At 38.4% G+C, this 27,757-nt stretch overlaps 1 protein-coding gene across 3 annotated transcripts; it reads right to left on the bottom strand.

The window, feature by feature from the left end:
* Positions 1-86: 86 nt before the first annotated feature.
* On the bottom strand, positions 87-27,706 carry LOC103706629 (nudix hydrolase 9). Of its 3 annotated transcripts, XR_005514581.1 has the most exons (11): positions 27,505-27,706; positions 25,338-25,412; positions 24,810-24,866; positions 23,784-23,866; positions 20,598-20,656; positions 17,279-17,427; positions 15,701-15,844; positions 1,120-1,278; positions 937-1,042; positions 500-606; positions 87-430 (listed from the first exon to the last, which is right to left on the bottom strand). XR_005514581.1 is itself a non-coding variant. In XM_039133066.1 (10 exons), exons 1-10 carry the CDS (start codon positions 27,607-27,609, stop codon positions 596-598), a joined length of 948 nt encoding a protein of 315 aa, XP_038988994.1. In that variant the 5' UTR covers positions 27,610-27,706; the 3' UTR covers positions 129-595. The 3 variants fall into 3 exon arrangements, 2 of the variants coding, with proteins under 2 accessions (XP_038988994.1, XP_038988995.1); XM_039133066.1 differs by having other exon boundaries at positions 129-606; XM_039133067.1 differs by lacking the exon at positions 24,810-24,866 and having other exon boundaries at positions 129-606.
* Positions 27,707-27,757: the final 51 nt, after the last annotated feature.

Below are 27,757 nucleotides of genomic sequence, written 5' to 3' on the forward strand. Positions count from 1 at the left end.
AGCTCTAACAACACAATTGTCCCCACTGTTATAATGTTATGGTCAGGCATAATAATATAATGGAAAAAAAATAGTAGAAACGCAGATTAGATAAGTGAAGACCTCGCATTTTTTGACTAAGATGGTGCTGCCATCAGAAAACAGGTAATCTGTAATGATCTCTGATATCAGATTAATTCCATACTTTTCTCACGCTCGAGTTGCTTTTACAAAATATTCTTGCACAAATATATGACGTTCGGAGCAAAGCAAATATGGGGCAATTTCAGGAAATGAAATAAACAGTTCTTCCCAGAACAAGACAAATTCATACTGGTTTCCTTCACCAGGCCACGGGCAAAGCATCATCAATAGACAACCCTTTGACCTTCAAACTTCCATTTACTTGGAATAATGAAACCATGAGAGATATCACCAATCACAGCTTCCCCTAATATAGAAAATAAACATTAATTGTTATTATAATTAGAAGCCAATATGCATTTATTTCAGCATATACCAATCGGAGTTGGCATAGCAACAAGCTATGTTCAATCTCTCCCGCCATGATGCAAAATTGCAGCAGAAGCATTTACAAGCTGTGCAGCTGATCTGATCATAGCCATCCTGCAGAGTACATCATATTCCAGAAGCAGATCAAAAAATTAGCAGATGCTCTCATTAAATAAAGATCAACCATTGGATGTGGCAGCACATTCTTCTCAACTAAAGTAGCAAGAGAGGTTCAGAAAGCATGATTTCAATGCAAAAAACAAAGTGCATATTTCTTCAATGAAGATCTTTTTGTTGAAAAATGACCTAAATTCAAGGGAGCACATCCAAGATACAGCAGAAAGCATATAAAAATGATTCAGACCTAAATGGAGAACCAAATAATATTAGAGAAGAGGTGAACGACAGTAACAGCACACTGAATTAAGCAATCATGGTACTCACTGGATGATTGTCTGGCATCTTCAACAGTTTGTATCATCAATTCATACAGGACATATCCACCGTGATGGCAGCCAGGCATCCTGAGAGCCATTTTCCCTAATTCATCCTAATTTGCAACAGCTTACAAGAAATTAATATACAAAATAAACAAAAAAATCAACAAAATATAATACTGAAACTAACCCTTGAAACGGTGTAAAGCTGAGTGGACTCAAAACCATCTTGAGCTCTAGAATACAGCTGGTAAATTTTCTTTGACTCCATATTACATTTCAGAAAGAAAAAAGCTGTCGGCCTCACATTCATTTCCCTGCGAGATATTCCAATAAAGACTGGATCTGTCTGCATGCAGTTAAACACCTGTCAGCAACATGCATGGACTATAACATGTGCAATGCAATTTGAACGATCAGATGTGAAGCATCCATACTTGGAGTATATTTTATGGGAGAATATTAAGTTTGAAGAGAGAGACAAAGTAGAGACTATGATGGTATCTAGGACTTCACCCAAAACGGCTAGCCATAAGGTATTTTTTTGGGTTCCTTAATCCTGTATAAATACCAAAGATCTTCTCGGTGAATAACCAATGTGGGACTAAACATGTGCCGGCACAAGTCCGTACATACTCTCCGTTTAAGCTCGTCAGGCTAATGATTCAAATCCATTCAAATCTAATCACAAGCGTCATGATCATCCCATGGTCAGCCTCCACAAACTCTTGCTGCAGTGCCCCCTAATCCACTATGGGCCGCGTTCGCTCTGATACCATTTGTGAGGACCCGCGTGGGCATGTTTAGTCCCACATCGTTTATTCGCCGAGATCTTGGGTACTTATACAGGACCAAAAAAAATATATTCGGCTAGCCATTTTGGATGAGGTCCTAAGTTGTTACAAATGGTATCAAAGCTTAAGGTTTAAGTCCACTAGGGACTGTGACATAAGTGGCGTCAAAGTTTGAGGTTTAAAATTATTGGGGATTGTGACAATTGAAATCAGAACATAGATTAAATAAATTCAGTGCTTAGGTGTAAGATCACTAAACATTGTGATAAAATGTATGTATTAGATTTGGTAAACGATGAGTACAAAAGGACTAAATAATGTCTCTGATCATGATAAGAGAGGTTAGACCTAAGGTAAATATAGGAAGGTTAACCATAGCATACCTTATTAGTTGGTTATACTATACCAGCTAAATTGGTCCATATGTTGTTTAAATGACTCGGAAGTTTAAATTTGATGTGGGTTCAGATGTGATCGCACTTTTGGTTTTGCTGCAAACTATTAGAGTGGAATTTGTATATGGATCTTTTATAGTATTGGAGTGAGCTAAGAAAGATTTTTCATAATATTAGAAAGAAATATTCTTCGAAGTTAAATCCGTATGTGGATTATATTTGAAATTGGCATATTTGGATACTACAAATAGGTGAATTTGTTTTGGTGGAGTTAATTTTATATCTAAGGCCACAGAGTACGCAAATTGGTGGAGAATTCTAATTATTTGAATTTTTATGTTTGGATTGGGATACTATACCTTTCTCATTATTATTGGAGACTATTGGATGTGTTAATTTAAACTCAAGTCTAGATTTATGATTTGAGCAGGGATCTTTCATCATTGTCAATGAAACCATAAGTAAAATGTCATATTGAGTAAAGATGCTTACATGAGTTATTATATGTAGCATGGATGATAGATATTTAGAATCTTTGTGAAGAAAGATTTGGAGGTTAATGGAGAGAATTCTACTCATAATGATATTGGCTCAAAGACTTCTAACCCATTGAATTTGAAGTATATCCTGTTGGAAAGAAGATCGATATAGATTGTCTAATCAAATTGTTAAGGGAATTCAAGGTTAACCTACTCTAAATTAAACCTAGATATTCTGGATTTTAAGAAGGTTGTGGAGATCGTGCAGTGATCTTAAACTTGACTAATGGCTTAAGGGTTAGTTATGGTAAGTACACTCTACATAAATTGAGGACAAAGAGATCTAAAGGTTGCTAAAGTTCTACTTGAAAATTTGAAATTTCTTAGCCCCAATACGAACTGATACTTCCGTCATAAATCATTTAACCGCCTGAGAGTATTTGCCAGGTTAGATCAGACTGCGCAACGAAAGTGTGATTGTGGAGTACTTTCACAGTATGAGTCTCAAGTAAGTTAATTTCAAGGATAATTATTTTAAGGGGGGAGAATGTAAAAGCCCATAATAGGTTGGGCTTGGGTCAGCTTGGACCGGCCACTTGGGCCGCCAATGTGCGCCGACACATGCGATAGGGAAAGGACTCCCGATGGGAGTCGTCTTCTTCCTTAAGTTCGTCGCGGAAGAGTAATCCTAGGGCTCGCCAGACTCTGGTGAAAGCACTAGGAGTCGACCTATAAAGCACCTCCACTCTTCCCTCAAAGCCCTTGCTCACGGATCCCAAACAATCCTTGCCGGATTTTCTTTCTTTTTCGAGTTCTAATTCTAAATCTCTTTCCCAATTCGCCAGAAAAAGCCGTCGGACCACCTCACCGGACCGAGGTAAGAGTCCCTCATCTTCTTCTCCTTCTCCATCGTCTTAGCCTTTGATTCACTCCAATTTGAGCCGAAAATCACTGAAATTTCATCCGAAACAGGGCACCTCTGTTTCGGTCATCTTCTCCAAATCTTGCCACCGCTGATAGTCGGTTTGGCCGAGGCTGTGGCCGCCGTGGCCACCATCAAATGGGGGCAGGCCACCTGGCTGCCACCCCCTTGGATTTGCGAGGAGGATGAGAGGAGGGGCGGGCTGTTCGTGAAGAGAGGAGAGAGTTTCTCTCTTCTCCTCTATTTTCTCTCTTCTTCCTTTTTTCTCTCTTGGTGTCTCTCTTTAGTTGACCTAGTTAGATGGTAAAAGGGTCTCGGGGGACCAGATGATGGACCTCTGGGGAACGCCGGTAGGCGGGCTAGGTTAGTAATCCACTATTTCATTTGTTTTTGATAATTGAGTTTGATTCTGTAGAGAGTGATGTGCGCAAGAAGATTCTGATCGGAGTACTCTGGACCCAACTAGAGGCTTCCAGATGCTCTCATTGTAATCCCAGGTTGACCCCAGTAGAGAGGGCCTTGGCCCAATGTCCCTACGACTATCAGTCATGCTAGTCTTATCCTGGCCATTGTCGAGCACCGTTGGATTCTATCATCATGAATCTCTATTGTGTTATCTGTACCATGGCCTAATTCTTGTTTCATGATTTGACTGTGGCATAAGTGGCATCAAAGTTTGAGGTTTAATATTATTGGGGATTGTGACAATTGAAATCAGAGTATAGGTTAAATAAATTCAGTGCTTAGGTGTAAGATCACTAGACAATAGACATTGTGATAAAATGTATGCATTGGGTTTGGTATACTATGAGTACAAAAGGACTGAATAATTTGTCTCTGATCATGATAAGAAAGGTTAGACCTAAGGTAAGTATAGGAAGGTTAACCATGGCATACCTTATTAGTTGATTATATCGAATTGTGTTTATTGGTCCATATCTTGTTTAAATGACTCGGAAGTTTAAACTTGACAGGGGTTCAAATGTGGCGCACTTTTGGTTTTGCTGCTAACTATTAGAGTAAAATTTGTATATGGATCTTTCATATTATTAGAGTGAGCTAAGAAAGATTTTTCACAATATTAGAAAGAAATATTCTTCGAAGTTAAATCCGTATATGGATTATATTTGGAATTGGCATATTTGGATACTACAAATAGGTGAATTTGTTTTGGTGGAGTTAATTTTATAACTAAGGCCACAGAGTACGCAAATTGGTGGAGAATTCTAATTATTTGAATTTTTATGTTTGGATTGAGCTACTATACCTTTCTCGTAATTATTGGAGACTATTGGATGTGTTAATTTAAACTCTAGTCTAGATTTATGATTTGAGCAGGGATCTTTCATCATTGTTGATAAAACCACAAGTAAAATGTCATATTGAGTAAAGATGCTTACATGAGTTATCATATGTAGCATTGATGATAGATATTTAGAATCTTTATGAAGAAAGATTTGGAGGTTAATAGAGAGAATTCTACTCATAATGATATTGGCTCAAAGACTTCTAACCCATTGAATTTGAAGTATATCCTTTTGAAAGGAAGATCGATATTAGATTGTCTAATCAAATTGTTAAGGCAATTCAAGGTTAACCTACTCTAAATTAAACCTAGATATTCTGGATTTTAAGAAGGTTGTGGAGATCGTGCAGTGACCTTAAACTTGACTAATGGCTTAAGGGTTAGTTATGGTAAGTACACTACATAAATTGAGGACAAAGAGATCTAAACATTATGCTTTAGTTCTACTTGAAAATTTGAAATTTGAATCTTCTTAGTCCCAATGCAAAGTGATACTTCAGTCAGAAATCATTTAACTGCCTGAGAGTATTTGCGGGTTAGATCGGAGTGCGCAACGGAAGTGTGATGCTGGAGTACTTTCACAGTATGAGTCTCAAGAAAGTTAATTTCGAGGACGAAATTATTTTAAGAGTTGAGAATGTAAGAGCCCGTAATAGGTTGGGCTTGGGCCAGCCTGGACCGGCCACTTGGGCCGCCAACATGCGTCGGCACATGTGATGGGGAGAAGACTCCCGATGGGAGTCGTCTTCCTTCTCAAGTTCATCACGAAAGAGGAATCCTAGGGGCTCACCGAACTCCAGTGAAATCCCAAGGACTCGACCTATAAAGCACCTTTCCTCTTCCCTCAAAGCCCTTGCTCACGGATCCCAAACAATCCTTGCCGGATTTTCTTTCTTTTTCAAGTTCTAATTCCGAATCTCTTCCCCGATTGTCGCCAGAAAAGGCCATCGAACCACCTCACCGGACCGAGGTGAGAGTCCCTCATCTTCTCCTTCTCCGCCGTCTTAGCTTTCGATTCACTCCAATTTGAGCCGACAATCGCTGAAATTTCATCCGAAATAAGGCACCTCTATTTCGGTCATCTTCTTCCAAGTCTTGCCATTGATGGTAGCCAGTTTGGCTGAGGTTGCGGCCGCCGTGACCACCGTCAATTGGGGTTGGGCCACCTGGCCGCCACCCCCTTGGATTTGCGTGGAGGATGAGAGGAAGGGGCAGGCTGTTTGTGAAGAGAGGAGAGTTTCTGTCTTCTCTTTCTCCTCTATTTTCTCTCTTCCTTTTTTCTCTTGGTGTCTCTCTCTAGTTGATCTAGTTAGATAGTAAAAGGGTCTTGGGGGACCTGGTGAATGCGGGTAGGCGATCTAGGTTAGTAGTCCACTATTTTATTTTCTTTTGATAATTGAGTTTGATTCTGTAGAAGAAGAGTGACTTGCGCTAGAAGGTTCTAATCGGGATACTCTGGACCTAGCAGGTGGGTGCCAAATGCTCTTATTGTAGACCCAAGTTGACCTCAGGAGAGGGGGTCCTGGACCAGTGTCACTGCGACAATCCGTCATGCTTGCCTTACGTCGACCATTGTCGAGTACCGCTGAACTCTATCAACATGAATCTGTATTGTGTTATCTGTACCATGGTGTGATTCTTGCTTCATGATTTGACTAACTTGATTGGCCAGAGCAGACCGACCTAGATTGTTGAAAGATGTTACTTAGTCGACCCTGTCCGTCTTACACCCGACTGTTGACAACTACCAGTTGAACCCATAATTGAAACCCCTGATCTATTCTCTTGATTTAATAAATGTTTCTTAATCAGATGAATTGGATTACATTGTGCTGGCCCATTCAAATAATTGAGCGTTGTTATCTAGTTGGCCTCATATATCTTTTTATATGAATCTATTTTTACAGTTGATTTTGTATCGAGCTACAGCCATTCGAGCAGGAAGAAGCCCAATGATATCTTATACTCTAGTTTCTTACTCTTCCTGTTTCTTTCTCTTGGTATTCTCTCTTTAGCTTGATTCAAGAAAATTTTTGGTTAAAGGGACTCGGAGGGTAGTTCTAGATTACTACGTGATGGTGGACCCTTTAGTGGACCAGTAGAGGATTCTAGGTTGTCGAATATCTTGGATAATTTTTTATGTTGATTTGATTATGTAGAAGAAAAATCTTTGGGGCAAGAAAATATTGAGTAAGGTTCTGCGCACCTCAGTTCGTACATCACAGTAGTCTGTCTGGGTTGTTAGCAAAGTAAGAATCCTTATACACCGACCTGCATGATATAGATATTTTTGTACCTATATATGTATGATATGTTAATGATCCAGATAAGTAAGAAGCAAGAATAGTTTTATGACGGTTTCTGCATTAAATCATATTTTGATCATGTATACTTGTGATTGATAATATGATGGATGCATATATTAACATAACTTACACTTGCATAATCGGACTAATAGATGTGGTGCTCTGGACTAACCATGTTATATTGATTACTCCATCACAGGCGAGAAACGTGACTGTGGTTAGTCTAAAGTCGGAAATAAAAAGAAATTGATGTGTGGATGTGAACTTGATTGAATGAACAAGGACTTAGGACTAATCTCGTTATCATCAGTTGCCCCATCACAGCTGAAAATATGATACTATGGCAAATCCTGTCATAGGTTGAAAATGTTATTTACATCTTAAAAAGATTGTTCGGGACGATCAATTATGAAGGATCCATTTTTCTCGAACAAATAAACTATAAACCTCAAAAGAAGAACCTTTAATATTAATAGATTTGCAATCCCGGAAAAAAATAAATTATTAATAAAACTTTTTATTTTATACAATACAGATTTTGTTTTACTTGAGGTTCAAGAATTTTTCTTTTCCATCAATTCCATAAAGTCAAGTAGATGCAATATACGAATTTCCCCCCAATCGCTACATTACATTGATTTACAATTATTCATTTGAACCGGATAAGATATAAGATGAACCAGATAAAATACAAAAAAATGGGTTTTAGATCAATTCATTTTTACTATTTTTTTTCCTACACCTAATGGTAGATTTCGTCGATACCTTGGCAGACCTCGTGACGGAATCGAAATGTGATTCTATTGGTTGCCATGTTACCGGTTGAAAACGTGACCGAAATTTGGCCCAAAGTCAAAAAGATAATTGATCCGGATCAAGTTAAAAAGGAATGAAATGAAAAACATTAAAAATACTATTGAAGAATTATGAAATATCGTATGATATATTACTCTTTAGTGACCGAATTTTTATTCATATTTGATGTACATATTTATACTGATTATTCGAGCATTATTGTTGGTTTGTGATTTCATGATGTATGCAACGATATAAAGCTCAAACTTGTGTTATTATTGTGTTGGTGTGGATGTGTGGAATTTTTTACTAGGCTATAAAGCTCACACCACCTCTTTTGTTTTCTTTTCTTTTCAGAGTTACAGGTCGCTTGATACTTGGTTATAGTGAGGATCACGAGTGAAAGGATGAGCAGATAGACCATTACTGATACTGGTTGGATAATTAAATTTTGTAATTGTACCAGTTTTGTTAATTGTTATGAATTGAGATCATTATTGTTCAATGATATTGAAGTCCTCGGCGAATAGCCTGTGACAAGACTTGCCATAGTATCACATTTCCAGCCTGTGATGGGGCCTGCCATAGTATCACATTTTCAGCCTGTGACGGGGCAACTGATGATAACAAGATAAGCCCAAAATCCTTGTTCATTCAATCAAGTTCACATTCACACATCAATTTTTTTTTATTTCCGGCTTTAGACTAACCACCATCACATTTCTCGCCCGTAATAGGGCAATCAATATAACATGGTTAGTCCAGAGGACCACATCCATTAGTCCGATTATACAAGTACAAGTTATGCTCATATATGCATCCATCATACCATCAATCACAAGCATACATGATCAAAATATGATTCAATACAGAAACCATCATAAAATTAATCTTGCTTCGTACTTATCTAGATCATTAACATATCATACATATATAGGTACAAAAATATCTATATCAGGCAGGTCGGTGTATAAGAATTCTTACTTTGCTAACGACGCAGACAGATTACCGTGATCTACAAACTGAGGTGCGCAGAGCCTTACTCAATATCTTCTTGCCCCAAAGATTATTCTACAGAATCAAATCAATATCAAAAATTATCCAAGATATTTGATAATCCAGAACCCTCTATTGGTCCACTAAAGGGTCCACCATCACGTAGTAATCTAGAACTACCCTCCGAGTCCCTTTAATCAAAAATTTTCTCGAATCAAGCTAAAGAGAGAATACCAAGAGAAACAAACAGAAAGAGAGAGAAACTAGAGTATAAGATCTCGTTGGGCTTCTTCCTGCTCGGATGGCTGTAGCCCCATACAAAATCAGTGCTAACTGTAAAAATAGATTTATATAAAAAGATATATGAGGCCAACTAGATAACAACGCTCAATTATTTGAATGGGCCAGCACAACGTAATCCAATTCATCTGATTAAGAAACATTTATTAAATCAAGAGAATAGGTCAGGGGTTTCAATTATGGGTTCAACTGGTAGCTGACAACAGTCGGGTATGAGACAGACAGGGTCGACTAAGTAACAGCATTCGATAATCTAGGTCGGTGCGCTCTGATCAATCAAGTCAGTCAAATCATGAAACAAGAATCAAATCATGGTACAAGTAACACAATACAGATTCATAATGGAGTTCAATGGTGCTCGACAATGGTCGAGGTAAGACTAGCATGACAGATTGTCGCAGTGACACTAGTCCAAGACCCCCTCTACCGGGTCAACTTGGGTCTACAATGAGAGCATGTGGAACCCACCTGCGGGATCCCGAGTATCCCGATCAAAACCTTCTAGCGCAAATCATTCTTCCTCTACTGAATCAAACTCAATTATTAAAAAAAATAAAATAGTGGACTACTAACCTAGATCGCCTACCGGCATTCACCAGGTCCCCCAAGACCCTTTTACCATCTAACTAGATCAACTGATAGAGACACCAAGAGAAAAAAAGAAGAGAGAAAATAAAGAGAGAAGAAAGAGAAGAGAAGAAGAGAGAAACTCTCTCCTCTCTTCATGAACAGCCTGCCCCTTCCTCTCATCCTCCACGCAAATCCAAGAGGGTGGCGGCTAGGTGGCCCACCCCCAATTGACGGTGGCCACGACGGCCGCAGCCTCGGCCAAACCGGCTACCAGCGGCAGCAAGACTTAGAAGAAGATGACCGAAACAGAGGTGCTCTATTTCGGATGAAATTTCAGCGATTGTCAGCTCAAATTGGAGTGAATCGAAAGCTAAGACGGCGGAGAAGGAGAAGATGAGGGACTCTTACCTCGATCCGGTGAGGTGGTCCGACGACCTTTCTTGGCGACAATCGAGAAAGGGATTCGGAATTAGAACTCGAAAAAGAAAAAAAATCCAGCAAGGATTATTTGGGATCTGTGAGCAAGGGCTTTGAGGGAAGAGGAAAGGTGTTTTATAGGCCAAGTCCTAGGGTTGTCACCGGAGTCCGGCGAGCCCTAAGATTCCTCTTCCGTGATGAACTCGAGAAGGAAGATGACTCCCACCGGGAGTCTTCTCCCCGTCGCATGTGCCGACGCACGTTGGCGGCCCAGCGGCTGTTCCAGGCCGGCCCAAGTCCAACCTATTATGGGCTCTTACATTCTCCCCTCTTAAAATAATTTCATCCTCGAAATTACTTGACTCATACTGTGAAAGTACTCCACCATCACACTTCCATTGCGCACTCTGATCTAACCCGGCAAATACTCTCATACAGTTAAATGATTTCTGACGGAAGTATCACTTTGCATTTGGACTAAAAAAATTCAAAATTCAAATTTTCAAGTATAACTAAAGCAGAGCCTTTAAATCTCTTTGTCCTCAATTTATGTAGAGTGTACTTACCATAACTAACCCTTAAGCCATTAGTCAAGTTTAAGGTCACTGCACGATCTCCACAACCTTCTTAGAATCCAAAATATCTAGGTTTAATTTAGAGTAGGTTAACCTTAAATTCCCTTAGCAAAATAATTAGACAATCTATATCGATCTTCCTTCCAAAAGGATATACTTCATATTCAATGGGTTAGAAGTTTTTGAGCCAATATCATTATAAGTAGAATTATCTCTATTAACCTCCAAATCTTTCTTCACCAAGATTATAAATATCTATCATCATGTTACATATGTTAACTCATGTAAGCATCTTTACTCAACATGACATTTTACTTGTGGCTTCATCAACAATGATGAAAGATCCCTGCTGAAATCATAAACCTAGACTTGAGTTTAAAGTAACACATCCAATAGTCTCCAACAATTATGAGAAAGATCCAATAGCCCAATCCAAACATAAAAATTCAAATAATTAGAATTTTCCACCAATTTGCGTACTCTATGGCTTTAGATATAAAATTAACTCCACCAAAACAAATTCACCTATTTACAGTATCCAAATATATCGATTCCAAATAATTCCACATACGGATTTAACCTCGAAGAACATTTCTTTCTAATATTATGAAAAATCTTTCTTAGCTCACTCCAATACCATGAAAGATCCATATACAAATTCCACTCTAATAATTACCAGCAAAACCAAAAGTGCGATCACATCTGAACCCATGTCAAGTTTAAACTTCCGAATAATTTAAAAATATAGACCAATAAATACAGCACGGAATAATCAACTAATAAAGTATGCTATGGTTAACCTTCCTATACTTACCTTAGGTCTAACCTCTCTTATCATAATCATAGACAAATTATCCAGTCCTTTTATACTTATAGTATACCAAACCCAATACATACATTTTATCACAATGTCTAATGATCTTACACCTAAGCACTGAATTTATTAACCTATGCTCTGATTCCAATTGTCACAATCCCCAATAATATTAAACCTCAAACTCTGATGCCACTTATGCCATAGTCAAATCATGAAACAAGAATTAGGTAGAAAACACAATAGAGATTCATGATGATAGAATCCAGCGGTGCTCGGCAATGGTCGGGATAAAGCTAGCATAACTAATGGTCGCAGTGACACTGGGCCATGACCCCCTCTACTGGGGTCAACCTAGGCCTACAATGAGAGCATCTGGAACCCTCCTGCTTGGTCCAGAGTACCCCGATCAGAACCTTCTTGCGTACATCACTCTTCCTCTACAGAATCAAACTCAATTATCAAAAAAAAACGAAATAGTGGATTACTAACCTAGCCCGTCTATCGGTGTTCACCAAGGTTCCATCACCAGGTCCCCCGAGACCCTTTTACCATCTAACTAGGTCAACTAAAAAGAGACCAAGAGAGAAAAAAGGAAGAGAGAAAATAGAGAGAGAAGAGAGAAACTCTCTCTCCTCTCTTCACGAACAACCCGCCGCTTCCTCTCATCCTCCTCAAAACTCCAGGGGGGTGGTGGCCATTGTGGCCTGCCCCCACTTGACGATAGCTACGGCGGCCGCAGTCTCAACCAAACTGGCGAACGACATCAACAAAACTTGGAAGAAGATGATGGAAATAGGACTACCCTATTTTGGATGAAATTCTGGCAATTGCCAGCTCAAATTGGAGTGAATCGAAGGCTAAGACGGCGAAGGAGAATAAGATGAGGGAATCTTACCTCGGTCCAGTGAGATGGTCCAACGGTCTTTTCTGGCAACAATCAGGGAAGAGATTCGGAATTAGAACTCGAAAAAGAAAAAAAATCCGGCGAGAATTGTTTGGGATCTGAGAGCAAGGGCTTTGACGGAAGAGTGGAGGTGCTTTATAGGTCGAGTCCTAGGGCTTTCACAGAGTCCAGCGAGCCCAAAGATTCCTCTTCCGCGACGAACTCGGGAAGGAAGACGACTCCCATCGAGAGTCCTCTCTCTGTCGCATGTGCCGGAGCACGTTGGCGGCCCAAGTGGCTGATCCAGGCTAGCCCAAGTCCAACCTATTATGGGCTTTTACATTCTCCCCCTTAAAATAATTTCGTCCTCAAAATTAACTTACTTGAGACTCATACTGTGAAAGTACTCCACCATCACACTTCTGTTGCGCACTCTAATCTGACCCGGCAAATACTCTCAAGCGGTTAAATGATTTATGACTGAAGTATCAATTTGCATTGGGTAAGAAAATTTAAATTTCAAATTTTCAAGTAGAACTAAAGCAGAACTTTTAGATCTTTGTCCTCAATTTATGTAGAGTATACTTACCATAACCCACCCTAAGCCATTAGTCAAGTTTAAGATCACTGCACAATCTCCACAACCTTCTTAAAATCCAGAATATCTAAGTTTAATTTAGAGTAAGTTAACCTTGAATTCCCTTAGCAATTTGATTAGACAATCTATATCGATCTTTCTTCCAAAAGGATATACTTCAAATTCAATGGGTTAGAAGTCTTTGAGCCAATATCATTATGAGTAGAATTATCTCTATTAACCTCCAAATCTTTCTTCACCAAGATTCTAAATATCTATCATCAATGCTACATATGATAACTCATGTAAGCATCTTTAGTCAATAGGACATTTTACTTGTGGCTTCATGAACAATGATAAAAGATCCCTGCTCAAATTATAAACCTAGACTTAAGTTTAAAGTAACACATCCAATAGTCTCCAACAATTACGAGAAAGATCTAGTAGCCCAATCCAAACATAAAAATTCAAATAATTGAAATTTTCCACCAATTTGCGTACTCTATGGCCTTAAATATAAAATTAACTCCACCAAAACAAATTCACCTATTTGCAGTATCCAAATATGCCAATTTCAAATATAATTTACATACGGATTTAACCTCGAAGAACATTTCTTTCTAATATTATGAAAAATCTTTCTTAGCTCACTCCAATGCTATGAAAGATCCATATACAAATTTCACTCCAATAATTAGCAGCAAAACCAAAAGTACGATCACATCTGAACCCATATCAAGTTTAAATTTTCAAGTTATTTAAACAACATATGGACCAGTAAACACAATACGGTATAACCAACTAATAAGGTATGGCATGGTTAACCTTTCTATACTTACCTTAGGTCTAACCTCTCTTGTCATGATCAGAGACAAATTATCCAATCCTTTTGTACTCATTGTATACCAAACCCAATACATACATTTTATCACAATGTCTAGTGAGCTTACACCCAAGCACTGAATTTATTTAACCTATGCTCTGATTCCAATTGTCACAATCCCCAATAATATTAAACCTCAAACTGTGATGCTACTTATGCCACAGTCAAATTACGAAACAAGAATCAGGCCATGGTACAAATAACACAATAGAGATTCATGATGATAGAATCTAACAGTGCTCCACAATGGTCGGGGTCAGGCTAGCATGATGGGTGGTCGCACTGATACTGGTCCAGGACCCTCTCTACTGGGGTCAACCTGAGTCTACAATGCGAGCATTTGGAACCCTCCTGCTAGGTCCAGAGTACTCCGATCAGAACGTTCTTGCGCACATCACTCTCTCTCTACAGAATCAAACTTAGTTATAAAAAAAAAAAGAAATAGTGGACCACTAATCTAGACCGCCTACCGGCATTCACCAAGGGTCCGTCGCTAGGTCCCCCAAGATCCTTTTACCATCTAATTAGGTCAACTAGAGAAAGACACCAAGAGAGAAAATAGAGAGAGGAGATAGAAGAGAGAAACTCTCTCCTCTCTTCACGAACAACCTGCCGCTTCCTCTCATCCTCACAAATCCAAGAGGGTGGTGGTCATGGTGGCCCGCCCCCACTTGATGATAGCCACGGAGGCCGTAGCCTCAACCAAACCGGCGACTGGCGGCGGCAAAATTTGGAAGAAGATGACTAAAATAGGGGTGCCCTATTTCGGATAAAATTCGGGCGATCGCCGGCTCAAATCAGAGTTAATTGAAGGCTAAGACGACAAAGAAGGAGAAGAAGATGAGGAACTCTTACTTCGGTCTGGCGAGGCGGTCTGACGGTATTTCTCGGCGACAATCGTGGAAGGGATTCAGAATTAGAACTTGGAAAAGAAAAGAAATCCGGCGAGGATTGTTTGGGATCCGTGAGCAAGGGATTTGAGGGAAGAGGGGAGGTCTTTTATAGGTCAAGTCCTAGGGCCTTCACCAGAGTCCGACGAGCCCTAGGATTCCTCTTCCGCAACGAACTCGGGAAGGGAGTCCTCTCCCCGTCGCACGTGCCAGCGCACATTGGGCGGCCCAAGCGGCCGGTCCAGACCACTCTTAGGCCGGATCAGGCCGGCCCAAGCCCAACCTATTACGGGCTCTTACATATCACATCTAAAGATGCCCGTCCCAGCAAAACCCACATCAAACTAGCAACTAACATGCTCAAATATCACGCAATGCAACAGATAATGACAAAATGAATGTATCAGATCAGTAATGAACTGACAGACTGATGTGTATACAAATGCAATGTATGTATGTGTGAACAAATGATATGCACAAGTACATAACAAATGTATGTATGTGTTGAGATCTGTAGTTGGAAGGTAAACTATGCTATGCACAAGTACATATCATGCATAATTGATACACATACAATTCAATGTTAAAATCTAGACAAGACTAATCTGAAGTTAGCCTCAATCGGGCACTATCATACAAGTTACAACTACGCGACAAGACCTTACTATTTCCAACTGGTAATAAAGATCTGTAAATGAACTAGAAAACTGAACACCAAGCATGGAGCATTTTCTGCTGCTATATATTAGAGCATAACAGAGAAATAAGGCAAAGTTATGACTCGTAGCAATATAAGTATAACAAAGTTGAGAAACCAAGTACCATGAGAAACACAAAATAAAAGAAAATTAGGGAAGACACTTGACCAGAGATTCTGCAGGAACCCCAATTTCTTCAACCACTTCGCGGACGATGCCATCAAACATCTCTTGAGAAACCTTTCGATTTAGATCTTCAGATTCTGTCAAACCTTTGTCATTTTGATGGTCTGAAATTCCAAGTTCCTCGGGCTGCAAGAGACAAGAAAACAACCTTACTTGCATTGGTTCGAAATAGAAACTATATACTACTTAGTCAGGTTTCATAAAGTTTGCAACAGCTGTTCGTTGCTCTCGCATATTCTAAAGTTAGATGGATTACATTGCTTATTTATTTCAAAAGAACCTTGATATCATCAACGTATTGATATGAAAGAAATTCGGTATTTCTGCAGTCACAAGAACATGCTTTCCTTCCAAACTCATTCTTGAGAATGTAACTAGGTTATTAAAACCATCTACTGATAAGCATATTCAAATGAGTAGAAACTTGAATTAAAAAAAACATAGTTTGGCTTAGAATTCAGTATTGCCTATTGATATCACATAATAGGACACAAAAATTCATTCCAATGGAGCACCTCTTTTAATCAGGTGGTGTCCTTGACAGCGTTCAATAGACCCATGCCTACACAGCTACACCACACAGAGAGAAGATATGAGGCTATTTCAGGCTTTCAGCCGTTACCCATAAATAAAAGAAGAATCTTTATTTCCATGATGCATGGGCTTTTATGAAGCCAAAAGGTTTCTCTCTGAGGCCAACTTGTCCTGCATTTTTATTTGTTTCTTTTATGTTTCCTCAAGTTAAATCCAGCTAGGCTGCTAAAGTATGCAGTAGACTATAAAATGCTGAAGCAGGACTGAACAATTTCAATAGAAAACCAATGGCTACAGTTGGAAGGCTGATGAAAGTTGCTGCTTGGGTTGCAAGAGAAGTCTCTAGACAATTGTCAGTGACTAGTGTAGTTTTCTGCAGAAAAACACAGTTTCCTGCTATTGTCCTCTCATGCATATAAAAGAAGAGGTGATTTGGTTTAGAAAACAAATGTTTATCAGCAAAAGCATTTAAAATATTATATATGTTTGCATATCAATTTCCAAGTACCGGATCTCAGTTTCATGTCTATGTTTCCACTATCGCTCAGATAACGTAAGTTCACATTGCCTGTATCAGATGGCTTCCAAAGTACAGTTAAAAGTAACATAGGGATGATGAGGAGACTCACTGTTCACTGCTAGTTATCTAGTGGTTGACTGAGATGTTGAGGTACATCGTAGCCCAAAATACAAACATATACATAACACAATATATCTCGAAGAGGTTGAAAGTAGGCATTTAGAAACCACTATGCAATATGCAGTGGACTGAACTTTGACTAACATTTGTCTACCTATGATGAAATTATGAAAATCTCGGTAAGAAGCGCAAGCTAGGAGGTAATATAGGGCAAGATTGTGCAACAAAACCTACCTAAAGTTCGACGGTATGGACATATAAATGGAAGGGCTGCTCCAAGATGATTCTAGAGTTACACAAAAGGCTCTGCATGAAGACATAGCAGCAGCCAATCTTAAGGGTACCACAATAGCATTCTCTTGAATGATTGGACGTCAATGAATTACCTCTGAATGACCTCCAGGGAACACGAAGTATCCTGGAAATTCCCCCACATTATAGCTTCTTTGTAATACAAGAATCCTTTTGTCAGATGTTTCCACAATAGCACCATTACCTAGGGGACTTGATGTGTGTTGGCAACGCACAGGGTCATCTACAAAAAAACAAAATAAAACAAAAGCTTTGAATTAGTAATTAGCAAAAAAAAAAATAAGAATGAGAAAACATTGCCTGTATCTCTACTGATGAATGCAGCAAACTACATATAAATGATCTATTCATAAGAGAATGTGATATGAGCAAGTATCTGCTTTCATTTTGAAAACAAATGTAGAACCAAAACTATGACCCATCAAGCATCGTAACAATTTGGGGTTGGTTTTGTCAATTCTCTTTTGCCAAATTAGTTCCTAACTAGTGGTAGCTCTGATTTTATTGCAAGCTCTCTAAAAGCTAAAATGAAAAAACGAATACAAAAAGTAGTAAGATCTGTGCCTCTTATGTGTCTCATCTCAATTTGAAATTCAATTCAGCATTTTGCCAAATCTAGGTCGATTTGTTGATGGAGTACCACTGGCATTATTGATTCAGCCACTTACCTAATTACTCAAGAAAAGAATGGGGGAAGAAGAATAATAATCCACAGCAACACCTGGCACCTTTTATGCTAAGTGGAGAATAAAATAAAATGCCAAAAAAAGCAAGTGATGCGCACTTCAAATTTCCATGGTATGCTCTTCTTTATAAACAAGCCCAAAACAAGGCTCTCTGTATTAAAACTGCCTAAGTAACCATACACAGAAGTAATTCAAGCTCATTAACATAACATGTGGGACACAATTTTGGATTAGGAAATCAGCAGCCACTATTAGTGGGTTTCCTACTTACTTAAGCAACTATTTTGTGAAGGAAAAGGTGCCATACAACAAATTAAAGTATCAAAGGAAGATGGCTACACATGTGGCCACACAAGTTCAATTTTCACTTTGGAACCTTAAACATGCTTCAGATTTTAACCTTGTATACTGGGAGAATATCACCCATGTCCTCCTTGCTTATCTCCAATTTCCTTTTACCACTGCCAACTTCAAATTATAAATGAACTGCTGGGGTGAGAAGTACAAAAGGGAATTTTAAAAGCAAAAGGTATATGCATTTTTGGCCTCTTTCTAGTTGGTATGATCAGAAAGAAAGGGGCCAACAATGTGTAATGACAAACCTGACTGCATCAACAAAAATCAAATACAAGCACTATATATAAATTCGGCATAAATAGGTGAATCAGTTAGTTCACAAATACAAAGAGTCTGACTGCCCTTTATCAAGAATTGATCCTGACTTCAGAAACCTAACCTAAAAGAAAATCTGGCCTTTTACTAACCCTGAAGCACTAGTAAACTCCATGGCTTCTTACCTTTTTAAATCAGCTTTCTGGACCTAGTTAATAATGAACACCTCTCAATAAGGTACATAATCTTTAAAGTCTAAACTATGTAAAACAACTGCCAAAAAAGGAAAAAAGCAAAATTTTCGAGTTGCTGCTGAATTTCATACACATGACAAGCTTCACTAACCTGAAGGTCAAACAAAAAGATGACCTCTACAAATTATATGGACAAACATAAAAATTGACACTTCTTTAATATGATTAGAACTTGTTCGATATGTATCTATCAAAATGATGCATCTTGATGCAATCCAATGTGATTTGATGTTACTCCAACATGATATGGTGATATGGGCTGCATTATGGCCCCAGGCTGAAAGGGAATTCCATCCTTCTACTACTTACTGATTAGTTTCAAAGAAGTGGCCTCCCTGAGACGCTCTTCCTTTGTTATCTTGATCTCTTCTTAGTTAAATGGATCTTCTTTCTGATGACCCAAACCATTAATAGTTTAATGATGCCAAGAAAACAAATCACACCTTTCTTCCGTAGCTCCACCACGACTTCACATAATTCGAAAATTTCTATTTAACATCTTGATTTGGATTTCCTTGCTTGCCCAAGCTGTCATTACTCTCCACTTAAAGCTTTTGGTGCCTGTCTGTTGACCGCTCTCCTAAAATCTCAATTAGGTGCTTCAGAGACAGCCAGCCAATGAGTCCACAAAAGCCAAATCTTACGTGCAACCAGCTACTTTTTGAGTCCACGCAAACCAAATCTTACGTGCAACCAGCTGCTTTTTGAGTCCACGCAAACCAAATCTTAGGTACAACCAGCTATTTTTCACATGCCTTCAGACTGCCTGAGAGAATAAAACAAAAAAGATAAGTCCTAAAGTTGAGCAGAAATTCCTGAACTGCACAAATTCCCTGATTGGATGCTCAGGTGTTGATTTTCTATGAGCAAATGATTTAAAATTTAAATTCACCCTCTTGATGATGTCATTCACTTTTCCCATTTGGTAACAAGAAAATCGATGCAACCTGCTGCAATTTTTCTCTGGTTTCATGCCATGTCTTCCCAATCTGATCACATGCTCTGGGATGCATCATTCTCTCCCAGTCAGTAGAAATTTCATCCTCGGGTTTTTACCATGTCAAGCATCAAAAATTGATCTCCGGAGCACCTTATCTATGATTTTTATCTGTGTTGCTCAAGGAAACTCAGACTAGACATGTATCGAGTTGCACATACGAAGTTTATTCTGTGGCAGGTCATGCACCATTAACATGACCACTTTAAAAGAATTAAGATGAATAGTCTGCCCTAAAATCCACTAGCCCACCTTTAGATGCTAAAGGACATGCTGATGTGTGACAAACTAGGAGAGGCCCAAGAGGGTTCTCACAATCTCAAATTCAGAATAATGAATGGTGTGGAGTCATCAACATGGACAGTGATTACTTTAATTAAAAGTAGATATTTACATAGTTAAATAATGATAAAGTTGCCAACATTCTCAAGTGAATTCTTACCACCCATCAGTAACCATACAATGGTGCAATACAAGGTAATAGTTTCAGAGCTGAACTGGCACTTATTGATCTGATCTAGTGATGCATCAAGATGCCAACATTTGCAGTTCATCAGATAAGTTTGTTCCATGATTATTACTCACCCTGTACTTCACATTTATACAAGATGGAGAATTTATAAAACAAGGGTACACAAGGATTGTGTTCTAGGCAATAGTATATGCATGCAGAACTTGATTCTACAATGTAAAGAGTAATTACAATATCAGAAACATGAAACTTCAGATTTTGACACAATTAACTATAATAACAACCTGCTCTTAATTTTCAGATTATATGATTTCATAGATACATATAAGCATCGACATCATGCAGCATCCCAATATTATCTGCACGCTTTACCTTCTGAAGGAATGAGAAACTTCTCCCATAGAGGATTCAAATTTGTACCCACAAATGTCCTGAAAAGTATACAAGTTTAAGGAAAATAATTGCCTGCAACCAGCATTAATATCCAAAATTAACAGCTCTAACAAACACCATGAAAATGAAAAAAAAAACAGACCATTTAGTACAACCAGTACCTTGGCGACCAATCTCCGAATGAATGATATTAAACATTAGAATGTTAAGATGATACTTGATAATATGAATCCCCTGACTAAAGAAACATGAATCTGGTACATCGACATGGACAGGTGATGAGAGTACAAAAGTGAAATTTTCATATTATCTTAATTAGTATTATAGCTAATCTTTATTGATAAAATTAATTAATTAATGTTTTATTTGTGTTTGAGTGCAAGTAATTCAAAAGACCCAATAACGCTGGATTTGAGCCCAATGCCTGGCGTTCCGAGCTCAACAAATCCTTAGCATCTCATCTGAGTCTCATGCCGTCCGTCATCCGCATGCAATCCATATCACTGTATCCAGATGTTTCAGCTAGCACAAGTGCCTGCGTCGTGGAGTTTTCCAGCATCTTCAAAACCGTTCGTGTGGCTCTCCAAGCATCATGGCATCTCATCCAAGGGACCTAGTCAAACCCAAGGAACCTAAGCCACACCGGCTCTTCAATTCAAGCCACATCTCATCCATAGTGTCCGTCTCCCCTGTTTCAAGAATATTCAAGCCGTATTCAACATCCGATTGTTTCATCTTCAAATTCCCTTCCCACAATTCCAAACCTCCATGCATTTCAGCCGCATTCCATTCTTCCCATCATTCATCTGAGGAGTCTTCTCAACTTCCCAACATCAATGTCTTCCGAAGTTCCCTAGTCCTTCTTCTCCAACGGTTTCGTCTGTGTTTCAAAATTCTCAACGGCAGCGAGGGAACTCCAAAGCCAATCCATCCGTTCGCATCCCTGCAGCCGAAGAGTTCCAAGCAATTCATGGCATCCAGATTTCATTCATCCCGTATCTCAAGCAACCGCGGATCATCTCCAAGCTACGAAGTCTTGCATTCAAATCTAACATCAATGTCTACAGTTGCTCAAAATTCTGCAACGTTCCCAGCCGAGGAGTCCCAAGCCATGTCTCATCCGCTCCCAGTTCCTAAGCGTCCGCAACGCATCCTTCGGTCTTCCCAGCCACACTGCTGAAGGTGTCTATAAAAGGAACCCAAGAGAGAGGAGCAAGGGATCATCCGGTGGAGGTAGAACCAGCCGACGGGAGAAGAAGAGGAGGATCTATCGGCATTTTTCCAGCCGGACGGAATAAAACAGAAAAGGAGAAGGCCGGATCCATCCAAGTTCGGGCGAAAGAGGGAGAGAGGAGAGGAGGACAGCCGGCCGTGCGACGAAGGAGGAAGAGGCCAAGGGAACCAGGAAGCTCCCTCTTCCGATCTACCTTCTCAGCCGAACAAGAGAAGGAGGAGAAGCAACGGGAGGAGAAAACCCAAAGAAAGAAAACAGAGCACCCTGTTTTCTTTAGAGGAGAAAGAAAAAAAAAAAAAGGATTTATATTTATTTCATTTACTCTATGCTAATCCTTTTTATAAAATTGCTTGCATCTCATATGGATAGCTAAATATCTTTTAGCTAAGGCTAAGGAAAAGCCTAGCATTTTCTTCATGTATTTCATTTAATCATCAATGGGATTTTAATGTTTTTGATTTAATTTATGGTGCAGTAAATTTATAGAAATTATTTCAAACTTAAATATTTTCTTTGATTTGTTATTACCTCCGGGTATAACAGATGCTTAGAAATCCCTGTAGTTTAAAATAGAATTATTGTAATGCTGCCCATAGAACTAAATCTATTTTATTATGATTAATAGATGATTTTAAGAAAAGCATGATTAAGTGCTAGGCTGAATCCTAATGCCTTAGTTATATTTTTAAATCTGAATATTATTTAGCCTTAAGTTTTTTTTTTTTTTCACTATCAAATCCCTGTGGATTCGATCTCGGACTCACCGAGAATATTACTTTGCTACACCCAATACTTGGGGTATTCTACATTTAATTTTCCTTTTTGAAAGAGCAAGATTAAAATCGTAGCAACAGGTGTGTCAGGTGTTGCATATCTAAGGGTCAAAACCTTCCAATATCTAAGAATTTCTTCTTATGGATGAGCATCCAATATCATACTAATACTCTATGTCCAAGTGTCAGGTGCAGGTCCTTGAGGCTAAACCAAAGGGTCAGGGTAGCATTGCATTAATCTCAATTTAACCCCACAAGTTGACTGATGGAAAATAAAACAAGAACCAGCTTTAACCAAATCCCTCACTTATCCAACTGATCTACTCCAACCTTGACATAAGCACACAAGAAAAAAGAAAGAAAAAAAGACATAAGCAGATCACAGCAACTTAAACCTCCCCCCACCCTCCATAACAAGTAAATATGACCAGTAATATGAGAACATGTCGCGCATAGGTCTTCTGGCATAGAATAAGAAGAATTTTATATCTGTGAACTAAGATTTGACTGATGGGAATTTAGAGCTGATTGCATGGGTGTATTGCATGGTTAATTCATATTTCAAAAATAGATATGGTGAAATTAGGCTGTTGGAGAGGTGCCGTACGCCAATTAGAATAGGTGCTTCTAAACAAGCTCAAAGGGGTGACTATATCTCCTCATTTAAAGAAGACCCATATAAATACCTCGTTAGTAACTAGTAAGATGGTATCCTACAAAAGATCATACGCTACCGCAATATCGTGTACTGACTATTGCTTCATTTCCCGATGCAAATTGCACTTATCAATAGTAGATACATCAAATATTAGGTTTACGATGATTTCTGATATGTGGACCATTACTTGATAAAAGGTATCTTTAAAAGAACCTACAAATGTTTTCAGGATGACCATTACTTGTCACATCTGCTCAGAAAGTGAATTATTACCATGTGTGATATGCAATGCTTAAACAAACTAAAAAGGATGGTGTGAAAATTATGCTTTAAGAGGATTACATGCACAATAACATTATAAATATGTCAGCATTTAATTCTCATAAACGGTATGAACAATTTCATTGAAGCAAGAGTCTTAATATATCCATTGGACATCGTCTGGAAAATATAACCAACAAAAGAAATAAAATCAAGAATATGGAGAAAAAAGAGAAAACCTGTAATCTGTCAGACCTAAGTGAAGGCATACAGATGACTCTTGGTCCAAGCCATCCACATGATGCAGAGTATGTCCAGCATACTGAAATGCAATGTACCAGTTAAATGAAATACCCAATCTCATGCCAGGAAAAAACTACCGAGCAAGAAGGCATGACAAAGCATTGTAAAATGCATGTGCAATTAAGTCAACTAAAAAAAAAGCTATTCCAGACAGACAAGCCTCTGTATAAAATTTGAAAGCACTGAAAGGTAATCCAATTTATGATAAATAGAACCAACTTAATTTAGTATCTCTGAAAATTTCCAACATCTCCAGAAGCATAAACTTGGAATTTCTAGATTAAAGTTAAGACAAAAGAGTATAAAAAATGGTTGCCACTAACATTGAGGAAATGGTCTTCAGTTGTAATTTAGGCACTTAAAACAAGTATCACCAACTAAAGACATTTAATTTCACAAGGCAACAGCATGATAAACTACTATCAAGATATATCAAAAAGACAGACAATCCTCTGTTATAAAAGAAGTACCCATACACATGTCAGGGAAAATTACTGAGCAAGAAGGCATGACAGAGCATCAATCTCGAAATACATTGTAAAATGCACATGCAATTAAGGCAACTAGAAAAAAAAACTATTCAAGACAGACAATCCTCGATTATAAAATTCAGTTAAAAGCACTGAAAGGTAAACCAATTTATGATAAATGAAACCACCTTAAGTTAGCATCTCTGAAAATCTCCAACATCTCTAGAAGCATAAACTTGGAATTCTAGATTAAAGTTAAGACACAAGAGTATAAAAATAGTTGCCACAAAAATTGAGCAAATAATTTTCAGTTGCAATTTAGGCACTTAAAACAAATATTACCAACTCAAGACATTTAATTTCAACAGGCAGCAGCAGAGACAAACTGCCAGCAAGATATATCAAAAACAGGCATACTAGTAAAGCAAAAACTACAGATAGATTAAGATCAATATACATCAAAGGCAGGCAAACTTGCAGAAAACTACCAACCCTGAACTTTTTTCCATTATACAGTGACGTATTCTCTTTCAGTCGTCGAATCCAAATCTACAATATATGAAAGAAAATCTGGTAAGAAGAGATACATATATCTGATTTAAATGCCAGTTCAACTGCTGAAGCTATCCAGCAAATGTAAGATTGCATCACAGCAATCGACTAATGTTCAATTTGAGATGATGCCTAATATAAGGCTAAACAAAGTTAAATGGGTAAAGAGGTTAACTATATACATGCATGCATACATCAATTGTCCCAAGCATAAAACTGATTTGAAAAACAGTTTCAAGAAAGAAACCAGTGCTATAGAGTAGAAACTCTTCACTAGAAGCCAATTATTCCCATTGTCATGAATAGCATTGATTCGCTAATAGAAAACATTACATGATTACCATTTAGAGCATTCTTTGAAGAAAATTCTGTAGGAAATAGGATACCCTGGTAAGTGCTGGATGCAGCTCTAGCATAGTTTGAAGGAGGAAATGGGGCTGGAAACTAAAAAAAATACAGACTTCGTACCTCATTTATCGATTCTTCTAAGTTGGCATCTGGATGAGGAATTCTGTCGTAAGACGGATTAAAGTCGACATAAACCTTCATAAACATGGTACAAAACTTTAATATTCAGTAAAACTTGGAATTTCTTTTGAAAAAATAGAACTGCAAAGCAAATACAAATTTCTAAAAAATCATAAATTACTTTTTAGACACGAGGCATTACATAATTCCTTGCGTCGATAACCCTATTCGCACAAACTAAGAGAGAAATCAAGTATACACCTCAATAAACATCTAGGAAAATTATTTGGTAATCAGAACTAAACATTACAAGAAGTCTTGCTACCCAAGTTTAGAACCCATATGAAGGCATCAAGATCCGGCTGGATTTTAGGAAAAAAGAATATCCGCTTCTGTATCATATATATATTACAAAGAACCAAGAATCAAATCTAGCACATGATACCATGTTGCGAAAAGAAAGTAAACAAAGAAGAGTTTGCCAAGGAATTTCTTTTAGGAACCTATCCTAACTCCAAGAATGTAGCAAGGACAACATCATTCCAAAAACTCCAACGAATTTGACATCACAATTCTCATTCTTTTCTCAGTCTTGAAGAATGCAGCAGGAGAAGCGCTATCGAGATCAGGCTACGGTTTACAAACCAAGAATTCTGAATTGTTTCGTAACTGGAACCCAAGAAAACCCGAGAGTAGATAAATCCAAGATTGATGTCATGAAAAAAGAAATGGGAAGAGAGGGGGAGCGTGAAGGCAAAATTATTGCTACCCAAGTTTAAAACCCATATGAAGGCATCAAGATCAGGCTGGATTTTAGGAAAAAAGAATATCCGCTTCTGTATCATATATATATTACAAAGAACCAAGAATCAAATCTAGCACATGGTACCATGTCGCGAAAAGAAAGTAAACAAAGAAGAGTTTGCCAAGGAATTTCTTTTAGGAACCTATCCTAACTCCAAGAACGTAGCAAGGACAACATCATTCCAAAAACTCTAATGAATTTGACATCACAATTCTCATTCTTTTCTCATTCTTGAAGAATGCAGCAGGAGAAGCGCTATCGAGATCGGGCTACGGTTTACGAACCAAGAATTCCGAATTGTTTCGTAACTGGAACCCAAGAAAACCCGAGAGTAGATAAATCCAAGATTGATGTCATGAAAAAATAAATGGGAAGAGAGGGGGAGCGTGAAGGCAAAATTATTGCTACCCAAGTTTAGAACCCATATGAAGGCATCAAGATCAGGCTGGATTTTAGGAAAAAAGAATATCCGCTTCTGTATCATATATATATTACAAAGAACCAAGAATCAAATCTAGCACATGATACCATGTCGCGAAAAGAAAGTAAACAAAGAAGAGTTTGCCAAGGAATTTCTTTTAGGAACCTATCCTAACTCCAAGAACGTAGCAAGGACAACATCATTCCAAAAACTCTAACGAATTTGACATCACAATTCTCATTCTTTTCTCATTCTTGAAGAATGCAGCAGGAGAAGCGCTATCGAGATCAGGCTACGGTTTACGAACCAAGAATTCCGAATTGTTTCGTAACTGGAACCCAAGAAAACCCGAGAGTAGAGAAATCCAAGATTGATGTCATGTAAAAAGAAATGGGAAGAGAGGGGGAGCGTGAAGGCAAAATTATTGCTACCCAAGTTTAGAACCCATATGAAGGCATCAAGATCAGGCTGGATTTTACGAAAAAAGAATATCCGCTTCTGTATCATATATATATATATATATATATATATATATATATATATATATATATATATATATATATATATATATATATATATATATATATTACAAAGAACCAATTATCAAATCTAGCGCATAATCCTATGTCGCGAAAAGAAAGTAAACAAAGAAGATTTTGCCAAGGAATTTCTTTTAGGAACCTATCCTAACACCAAGAACGTAGCAAGGACAACATCATTCCAAAAACTATAACGAATTTGACATCACAATTCTCATTCTTTTCTCATTCTTGAAGAACGCAGCCGGAGAAGCGCTATCAAGATCAGGCTACGGTTTACGAAACAAGAATTCCGAATTGTTTCGTAACTGGAACCCAAGAAAACCCGAGAGTAGATAAATCCAAGATTGATGTCATGAAAAAAGAAATGGGAAGAGAGGGGGAGCGTGGAGGGAAAATTACCCGAGATGGGGGAAGACCGGAGGGGCAGGAGAGTAGTAGCTTGAAGGCATTCCCTGAATCAACGGGATCGCCGCTTGCTCCCTCTCCCGCAGGCATGGATGTCATCTTCCGGCGCGAGCGGAGGCGGAGGGGACTTCGAGGAAGAAGAAGCTGGAAGAGAGGGCGGCCAAAAGGACGACTCGGTCTCCAAGGGCGGCATCCAGCGCACGCCTCTGGGCTTTGTAAAGGAGCTTATATAGCCCGGTGGAAAAGT

This window comes from Phoenix dactylifera, chromosome 13 (genome assembly GCF_009389715.1).
Source record: "Phoenix dactylifera cultivar Barhee BC4 chromosome 13, palm_55x_up_171113_PBpolish2nd_filt_p, whole genome shotgun sequence".
In the NCBI taxonomy this organism is placed as follows: Eukaryota; Viridiplantae; Streptophyta; class Magnoliopsida; order Arecales; family Arecaceae; genus Phoenix; species Phoenix dactylifera.